Source organism: Echinops telfairi, unplaced genomic scaffold (assembly GCF_000313985.2).
Source record: "Echinops telfairi isolate 266 unplaced genomic scaffold, ASM31398v2 ScPeMD7_7400;HRSCAF=8409, whole genome shotgun sequence".
In the NCBI taxonomy this organism is placed as follows: Eukaryota; Metazoa; Chordata; class Mammalia; order Afrosoricida; family Tenrecidae; genus Echinops; species Echinops telfairi.
Window position 1 is genome coordinate 42,415,564 of NW_022111300.1, and position 10,073 is coordinate 42,425,636.

The following is a 10,073-nucleotide window of genomic DNA, read 5'->3' on the forward strand; positions in this document are numbered from 1 at the left end:
AACAGAAGGAAGAATCAGACAGAAGAGAGAGAAGGCTGAAACAGAAGGAAGAATCAGACAGAAGAGAGAGAAGGCTGAAACAGAAGGAAGAATCAAACAGAAGAGAGATGCTTTTCGGGTTGCTGCTCCCAACATGGGTTTGTCATTCAGTCCTCTCCTGAAAGGCGTGATGTCCAAGAGCCTGTCCAAGGGTCTAGGTATAACAAGAAGGCTGGGGAAGCTGTGGGAGGAAAGTGGGGTGGTATGGATGCTACAATCTCAAAATAAGACTCCATCAAAGTCAAGGGCAGAGATGAAAAAGACCTTCCTCCGTGGAATTTAACCCTATGTGTTTGATCATACCAGAATAGACCAGTTCCTGTCAAGTGGATTTGAACACCTGGCAAGCCCATAAGTCTCAGAGTAGATTTGGGCTCCATTGGGCTTTCCGTGACAATTGCTTGGCGAGTATGTTGTCAGACAGACCTTTCTTCAGAAGCACGTGGGATAGACTTGACCAGCCAATGTTTGGCTTTAGTGTCTGGGAGTTCACCCAACTTCATCTCTCGGCAGTTGGGATATGGAGACTGAGAAAAACGCAATGCAAACAGGTTGCCTTTTGAGTCCAGTCTGGTGCGTGATGACCTTGTGTGTTTCAGAGTAGAGTTTTCATAATAACGGGGACCTCTCGGGCTTTACATAGTAGGATCCTCTGAATGGGCACCAACTACCAAGCTTTCAGTTAGTAGCTTAAAGCTAATTGTTTGCTCCAGCAAGGCCTTTGATAACAGTGCCTGTTAAATCTGAACACGGTCCCTGATCCCAACACCCAAGTTAAGGGCGTGTCTCCATCCCGATCAAGGCTCTATTCCTTTGCTGCTACCCTCAGAAACCATGGTTTGTTCCTTTTCTCATTTGGATGTGAAAAATCCTCAAAGCTCTGTCATCCTCCATCTCCTGTGGCCGCCCACCAGCCCTTATGTCGCCCAGCGTCCCAAACAACATCATTAAAGGGGAGAGAGGAAAACATTCCCTGTACAGATTGGCTGTCTCTCTGGCCTGGGCTGGTTCAGGCAGTTTTGGCTTAGACACTCAACCTTCCAAACACAATCTGTTCTCAAGATTCCTGGGTTCTTTCAGGTCCAAGAACGGGTTTGGTCCTCACTTCCTCGAACTTGGTCCCATCTCTGTTCGACACTGCTGGGGCATCATAAAGACCCGTTTTCCCAGACTCCGTTTTCGGCTAATGTGACTAAGCCGTGTTCTTGGCTCTAGAAGAATTTCCTGCCCTCTCCTGGATCGCTGTTGTTTTTTTCTTTCGTAACTTTGCTCTGCCAATGGGCCAGGCATGACTCCATCCTACTCTCCCCTGGAGGATTTTTGGAAAATGGAAAAGTACAGAGAATGCTGAGTGACCACATTTAAAGAAGACCGCTACACTTAACAAGGGCACTGAGGGAAAAGTTCCAGAATGTGGTCCTTTTGCTGGGTGCATGAGCGCACTGAGCTCTGTCAGGTAGGGAGCCTCTCCCAGGCAAAGTGCTCAAAAGACAAGCAAAATGGCTTTTTGAATGCTTTGAAAATAAGCTATCTAAATGACAAATGTATCTTTTGTGTGGTATGATCATATAGGAAAGAATTAACAGCATGTTCTCGGCTGTGATGGACATCTTTCTAAAAAGTATAATTATTTCTCCTACTTTCAGTATTTGGGAAAGTATTTTAATGTATCCTTGAGTCAATCCCAGGAAAACCAATTACTGGATCCGACTAGACTGTGGAGTGCCCAAGGACGATACTGTGACCCCAGTTGCCCCCATACTAGATGGACCTAGAATGCTGTTCTTCCTTAGTGTGCCCGTCTGACTGCAATGTTCTCTGCTATTCACCAGGCTTTCAGTGGCCAATTTCTCAGAAGCAGAGAGCCTAGGCCTTCTTAAGAGTCTGTTCTCAGTTTGGAACGTCTGCTGAAACCAGCTCACCCGGGGTGACTCTGCCGGCATTTGAAATACTGGTGACATAGCTGCCAGCATGATACAATGGCGAGAAGATTGAAATTGTCCAGAATTTCATGGTATTTGGATCCACAATCAATAGCCATGGAAGCAGCAGTGAAGGTTTTAAATGACATGTTGCATCGGGTAAATCAACGGCCCGAGTTTCTTTGACATCTAGAAGAGCAAAGGTTTCGCTTTGAGGACTAAGGTGCACCTGACCCAAGCCCAACCCAAGCCATGGGACTTTCAATTGGCTCCTCTGCATGTGAAAATTGGACACTGAATAAGGAAAACTGGTTGTGATAGTCACCTCATGTCAATTTAAGGATTAAATTGACATCAATTTAAGGACTAAGAATGTAGGGGTGAAGTCTAGGCTGTCAATCTGGAGATAGCCAATGAGACTTCTATGGGCATGGCCTTCTCCTGAGAATTTTGGGAAATCTGGTACTTCCTCCTTGTAAGCAGAAGATACCTCTCTCTCTCTCTGCTGCTCCCTGGGAGACATTGCAGAAGACAAGTGAGGTGGACACAACCAGACCTCGGAAGCCGGAGAAGCCACAGAGAGATCCCTGCCAGCGCTGAGATGTTTCCAATGACACTGGATCCAAAGACTTTCTACCCACTGGCCTGTGATCTCCTGCATTCGGCGTCATTGCATGTGTTTCGTGAGTCTCAAGAGGACTTTACAGATTTATATCGGAAATATGGGCTACTATCGGACTTATGGTCTTGATCTGAACTGGGCTGGGATGTTTGCTCAATGTTCAATTGATCTTGTATATAAACCTCTTTCTTATACACATATGTGTGTCCATGGATTTTTCTCTAGTCTACCCAGACTAACACACTGGTGAGTAATTAATTCATTTGAATTATGGTGCTGGTGACAAATTTTGAAAGCACCATGGACTACTAGAAGGACAAAAACAATCTGTCTTGTAAGAAGCACAGCCAGAGTGCTGCTTTGAGGCGAGGCCAGTGGGGCTCCAGCAAATAGACTTTTAACATGCTGTCCGGTGAGACCAGTGGCTGGAGAAGGAAGTGACAGAGAGGAAGACCCTCACGACTTGACAGATGAATTGACAGAGTGGCAGCAACAATGGACTTCAACCTCACAACCATCGTGAGGAAGGGGCAGGACGGGGCAGGGTTTCCCCCTGTGGTCCTGGGAGTCGCGATGTGTTGGCCCCAGTGTGGCGACATCTGTCGGCGAGAATCGTGCTCCTATGGCCTGGCTTGCGGCCAATCCCGGCAACAAGCTTCCTCTAGTGTTCTCTCTGCATCTCAGGCCTGCGTATCTAGGTAGAGGTAACTCCATCTTTACCATGGCAACTTTGCTTTCCTTACAAAACAGATGCTGCCAGTGCTTCCCGTGTCCTCTTCCTTCGGGATGTTGGCTGCATTCTGAAGGGTTGTAGTTTTCAGAAAAAAGGCCTCCAGAAAGAAATGATTTCTGGTGTCATCGTGGTGCACCCAAAGAGGAACAAAGCTCACATTCTAAGGTAATAACTTAATCACAAAGTGGTAAATATAGAGCATAGCTACTAAACCTGTGTTGTATATTGCACCCATTATTTTTCATTATTATTAATCACTTGTAATTATTACCAGTTACTTAAATCAGTTCATCTGCACCACAATGCTTTGACAAGGGGGCTCTTTCATCTCTAAGGTAATGAATACCCAAGGGGATCGAGACATTTTCTGAATCATGCTGCTGGAAAGTGATGACGCTTTGATTCAAACCTAGGTCAGCTGGACTCAAATACCCCTGGTCTCATCCACTTACATAGATGTCTAGGTTAAGGAGTGTGACTTCTGAGGGAAAAAAATAAACAAAGATGAATCATAGTGAAAAGAAACCACAGCTTTTGCCCGTCTCAACTGTGACTTAAAAATCCATTAGAACCCACTGGCCAAAGTGGACTGATCAAGAACTCCAGTCCCAGGGAAGCAAATTGGCTTCAAGTCTGTTCTGGGACAATTCTGATCTATGGAATAAGGGTTGTTTGTGGCGAATCTGTGAGAAAGAACAGCTTTGCAAAATCTCCTCCGGTGACTCCACGTGGACAATGATCAGAACAAACAATCCATTAAAAAAACCCTAAGACTGTCCAGAAACTTGAACACTGACTACTGGTGATAACAAGGAATGGCCAGGAATGGTTTAGGTGTAAAAAATGTACTGTGGTTATAATTCTGCCATTGCTTCTTTCACACCTACCTCCCTGAATGTTTACAAATGAAACATGCTATGATGTCTGAGATTTGCTGTAAAATGGTTAGGGTTGGGACATGTCAGGAGGAAGTGTGTGGATGTATCCAAGAAGCAAGGATGATTTTTGTAATGAGTAATGGGTACATGAGCAATCATTAAAATATGATCTCTTGTATATGCTTAAGATTTGCATAATTCAAAATTTATTTTAAAAAATTAAAACAAAAAAGATTAAGGGAAATCAATGTATGACAGGAATGTGGTATGATAGTTGGAATGGTGGTAGAGATGGGTGAATGATATCTTACCACGAGCCAGTCCTGTGCTAATCTCATCAGAGTATTTTATCAATGAGTAAAGCGACCCAGAGCAGAAAGTGATAATTGCTCAAAATTATCTGGCTAAAGATTCGCAGGGTTCTTATATGGTCACCATCTTTAAGTCTAACAGACTCTGCCCCGTCCCCATCCACCCTCTCCCAGGCATACTGGCTTACAATCTGGGCACTAAATGTATTGACTTCCTTTGTTCTGCTCGATACTTTCCTGATTAGTGTGAACAAAATCCAACAGTCAAAAAAGGGAGAATTTTTCTAGTTAGCCTTTTCAATGTTAAGGTAATTATAGATTCACCTTGAACTGCTAACCACGAGGTCAGTGGTTCCCACCCACCAGGTGCTCTGAGGGAGAAAAATGAACTGTCTACTCCCATGAAGATTTAAAGTCTCAGAAACCCACAGGGGCAGTTCTGTTCTGTCCTATGGGGCTGCTATGTGTCAGAATTGACTGGGTGGCATTTGAGTTTGGCAGATTCACACGCAGTGGTCAGAAGGAATACAGAGAGGTACCATCAGCACTTTACTCATTTTCCCTCAAAATGTTACTCAAAGGTAACATCTTGAATAATGACCTTGTATCACCACATGGGTGTGTTTCTATGCCATTTTATCATGTAGAAAATGTAAAGTCACTTCATCGTTAGCATAATAAAGATACAGAACTGTTCCAGCATGCCACAGGGACTTTTTTAATACATCGCTTCTACTGAGCATAAAATACAGAACCACAGAAATTATAACTAACCCCTAAATCCTTTATTTTCTGCCTGAATATGGCCTTGGGTAATGAAAAAAATTAGGCGAACCAAGAATTTTGCCTGGAGAAAAAGATGAATGTACATTTGGTCCAGTACTTTTCAATAGGAAAGGAATCCATATTCAATGGTCAAGGACATTTGTCAAGCAGTGCTGTAAAGAGCTGCGTTTGATAATGTACCCCAAAATTCACACCTTCAAATAACCAGGGTACTCAAATAGATTGTATTTTTCTCCCTGAGCAGGTGAGTAACTTCTCTGAGATGGAGTTACTCATCTGTAAAATATGGATAATGAAACCTACTCATGGGGCAACCTGTGAAGATGAAATGAAATCGTATCAAGAAAATATGTGGAATGGTGAAAGACAGCTACTGCTAACCCTGTTACTAATCCCACTGCTGCCAAGTCGATGGCAACTACTACTACAATTATTCTGATTGCTTCCATGAAGAGGACACAAATGATAATTAGGCTCGCATCAAGGTTGTATCTTTGAGGAGAATCTCCCAGAATATACCATATGGTCAACACTAATTTAGCCAATCTACTATATGTCCTATATCTACAGACTTACAAAATGGTCACGGATGCTCTCCATAGTAATTCAGAAAAGTTGAAAATTCTGAAACACCTCAGAGATCCTCCAAGAAAAAAAATATAATGAGCATTTTCCAAAATTTGGAGATGAAAAGAACCTTCATCCAATTTATAGATAAATTTTTTGAGACCCAGACACATAAAGTGAATTTTGAACCTGTGACTAATATTTTACTCAATGTCTTTGGCATGATTGCATAAATATATATGCATATACATTCAAAGTAATGATATATTTTCTGATGTATAATTATGAGCTATAGCTTTAATATTTGATTAACCTAGACACTTGATTCCTTAAGAAATTGGAATCAAAAGCAGCTTATTCTAATATCCTAAAGAGACAGACAAGGTGGAACAAATGGCACCCTGAACGCACAGCAATGAGTTCTAGAACAGACCCTGCTGCTAAGGGCCAATCACGTCGCCTCTTTGGGACCCATAAGCGGTTCAAGGAGTCAAGCGGCCAAGGTCTTCCGATGTCTGCGTGCCCATGTTTCTGCCGAGTGTGATGCAGCACTCAGCTGACCTTCCACATCTTCATCACGCCTTAGGAAAGTGGGAACACAAAATCACACGCAGTCTTGTGTGCAGAGTTCACTCCTCAGAGCAATTCTTTTTCTTCCTATCGCCCAATGGAGTTCATTTTTAAGGACCACCATTATGCGATGCTCTTATCTCAAATAAATCCTTCCCGACAGAAATCACTTTGCAAAGAGCAGACATTAGTGAATTTGGGGGTATTAGTGGCCATGCCTGGTAGGCTCTAGTTAAACACCACTTTTAGTATTAAATGCCAAATTCTCAGTTCTATGCACTGCCTCATTAGTTATTAATAAGGCAACATATTTGTTCAAAATTTATGATTGTTGATTTGCTCCCATCACCGTATGAAATATTAACATAGCATTTGTACTTGCAACCATTTGCAGACATTAGATTGTGGATTTGCATATTCATGAACACTCATAAATGTTTAAGGAGACAGCACAGAAAGCATGGGAGCTGTCAGCCAGCCAGTAAAAAGGCATATTTACAGCGTTAATAAGTATTTGAGTTTATAGGCCAAAATGATGAGCAACAAATTAAGTGAATTTCTGGTTTGCCTGTTGCAGAGAACTAGGGATTTTGCCATTTTCTAAAGCTTTGTAAACTTGAAATTCATTTCATAGATGCTGAATGAAGGTTTATTGTTTAGTCACAAAATGTATGACTTCAATGCAAAGAACTTCCTAAGAGTTGTCAAGCTTTTAGGGATTTCATTTCACTCTCATTGATCCACAGTTCTTATGCCTTGAGCTTCTCTTCCATAATAAAAAATGAGAAAGAAGTGAATGGATCATACACTTAGTCAAAAATATTTTCTATTTTTTCACCAGTGAGACACCTGGACAAATCAGATATCCTGGTATGACAACACGAGGCAATTCACCACACCTTCTTAGCCTGTCCTCCTATAAAAACTGGGTCAAGCCAAAGGGTAAAACCAAGAAATGCTACAGGACAACTAACAAATTCCTGACTTACAAATGATCCATTTAAACAACTGGCCACCAACATCTCACCCTATCTAGTTCTACTATAGGAAACCTCATTTCTTGCTATGCTTATGAGTGCTGCAGCTACAGCCTAGTAACTATTGGCATTTTCATGAGTCAATAATGGAGAAAATACTAAATTGCATCCCTACCTCACACCATCCACAAAAATAAATCCCAGGTGTATAAAAATCAGAAGATAATAGGAAAACCGATAAAGCTTATTTCATATTAAAAAAAATCAACCAGTCCTATGAGTCTGGGCCACGATTATTAGGTTTGGAATGTCACCTTTGTGTGACCAGATACACGAGGTAGCTCTCTTTACCCTTGTCTCAGCAGAAGTGTCTATGTGGATTGGAACTGATCCCTCTCGCGATGGTCAACTTGCTCTATCGGTCACTACTTAATCTGTTGGCATCCGCTGAACACTTGGTAGCTTTTTCAGTTGACCTAGTTCCATCTTAGATCTGGAAGGAATTTCCGATTGATATTTAGCCCAGGCAACCTCCTCAGTATGCTCGTCCTGACACCAAGACCTCTTTACCATCACTCTAGCCAGGTCCACAGGACTCTCGCCAACCAAAGCAGCAGGACCTTCCTGCCGTGACCTGGGACAGCCTGGTGGAACTTCTAGATATGTTTGAAGGTATAGGAAACAAAGTAGAGGGGTGGGGCTGCTTTTAGGACACTGATTTCAAGCCGTTTCTCTCGTTAAAAAAGGAAATTGTGAATGTTAACACTTGGGGCACTCCAATATTGAAAGTCACGGATCTGACAGGAATCCAGTCAAGGAGCTAAGGCAGTCATTGGGACAAGAAGAAAACAGAACGTGTGCTGGAAGGAAGACAGTGTTTCAAGGGGAGCCGAGTAGGTCAAGAGCCCCTGGTCAATGGGAAAAGGAAGGAAACTTGGCCACTAACTCTGGAATGTGAAACCACTGGTGACAGGTGGTGTCAGGGTCAGTGAGGTCTTAGCAGATGGTCCAAATGTGAGAAGGGAGAGGGGAGAGGAGCTCTCAGAGCCGTGGACTTGATAGAGACACCTGTAGTCCTTACTCGATGACCGACTGAGATGGGACTTCATCAAAGGGCAGAACAAAATGGAGAAACCATCTTCTCTTCCTCTCTGAGAAAGCCCGTTCCTGAACAGTTCAGCCCAAGGAGGACGGGATCGCTCATGCTCTTCCAGCAGCAAACATATGCTCTGAACCCCAGGAATGTGCTGCCGAAACCTTGAATCAAGTACCGCTGGTGCAACTTGTCATTCTTGACTCAGTGCCTCCCTTGTGTCCCTGCTCCTGCTCCCTCCGCTCCAGTCCCTTCTGCTAGCTGGCATTCTAGAAGCTCAATCCAAGTTGACACGGGAATCCTGCCTGTGGGAGAATGGGCAGAGACAGACTGTAGCCTATTCATGCATGGTGGTAGAAAGCAAAGACTTGGGGGGGGGGGCGCTTGTTAAGTGGCATAGCTAATAAAGCTCCTATTTACCTAACCCCAAATTCCAAGGAGTGCCATGGAATTGAAATACATTAGTTCATTCCTCTCCTGGCTGTGAGGTAGGGAATCAGGTTCCCTGAGCTGCATTTTAGGCATGGACAAAATAATGTGAGAAACCAAGGATCCGAGGCAGCCTGAGAGCCCGAGCTTAGTGAGTATTATTGGAGCATCTTCTGTGGTTGACAAGCAAGACGCCAAATCACAGTGTGCATTCGAATGGGAGATGCAGAGTAACAACATTTCAAAAGGTAATCTAAGGGTAAATGCCTGAACGTGATTTGACCTGGGCTTCGTACATAGAGTCAACACAGGTTGTGTGAAAACTTCATTCCTGACTTCCCATTCCAACTCCTCCAGGATCTTTGATTGAATTTCTCTCTGCCTCACTTTCTTCACCTAGAATATAGAGCTAAGAATAGAACACCTGTCCCTTTCTGGTTAAGCTCGAACTGAGTGAGGTGAGGATCGCAGACTCTCAGGTTCCCGTTTACACTGTGTAGATCATATCGCTGCAAAGATGGTCAATGTACCCCAAACCGGAAGAACTTTCCGTAAAAAGTGCGGCAAGCATCAACCTCACAAAGTGATCCAGGATAAGACAAGGATTCCCTGTACATGCCAGGAGAGGTGCTCCGATCAGAAGCAGAGTGGTTACGGTGGACAGACAAAGACAATTTTCAGGAAGAAGGCTAAAACCACAAAGAAGATCGTGCCAAGACTTGAATGTGCTGAGCCTCATTGCAGGTCCAAAAGGAGGCTGGCCACTAAGAGATGCAAGCATTTTGAACTGGGCGGTGATAAGAAGAGAAAGGGCCAAGTGATCCAGTTCTAAGCCTTGTTTTATTTTGTAAATTTGAAAAAGTTGAATCAATATTAGAATTATCTGTAATTAAATATGGTTATGTTCTTACCCCCCCTCCATAAAAATAGACCTACCTGAGGATTGTTACATGTAAAGGGCTTAAAATAGAGCCTGGTACAGTGTAAACACTCATTGATGACATTTATTGAAGGAGATTATTATCGCACTGTTGTTATCATTTAAAGAGAATGTGATTAAAAAGAAACTTGCTGACTCATTCCAGCAAGGGAGACAATACAGATTCTACCAACCTGCTTCTAAGCATAGGGGTGGTTAGTTGCGAA

At 43.1% G+C, this 10,073-nt stretch overlaps 1 protein-coding gene across 1 annotated transcript; it reads left to right on the plus strand.

Moving 5' to 3' along the window:
- Positions 1–9,444: 9,444 nt before the first annotated feature.
- LOC101656162 (60S ribosomal protein L36a-like) lies at positions 9,445–9,759 on the plus strand. Its single transcript, XM_004703112.1, has one exon. The coding sequence runs from the start codon at positions 9,445–9,447 to the stop codon at positions 9,757–9,759; it is 315 nt and encodes a 104-aa protein (XP_004703169.1).
- The last annotated feature ends 314 nt before the right edge of the window (positions 9,760–10,073 follow it).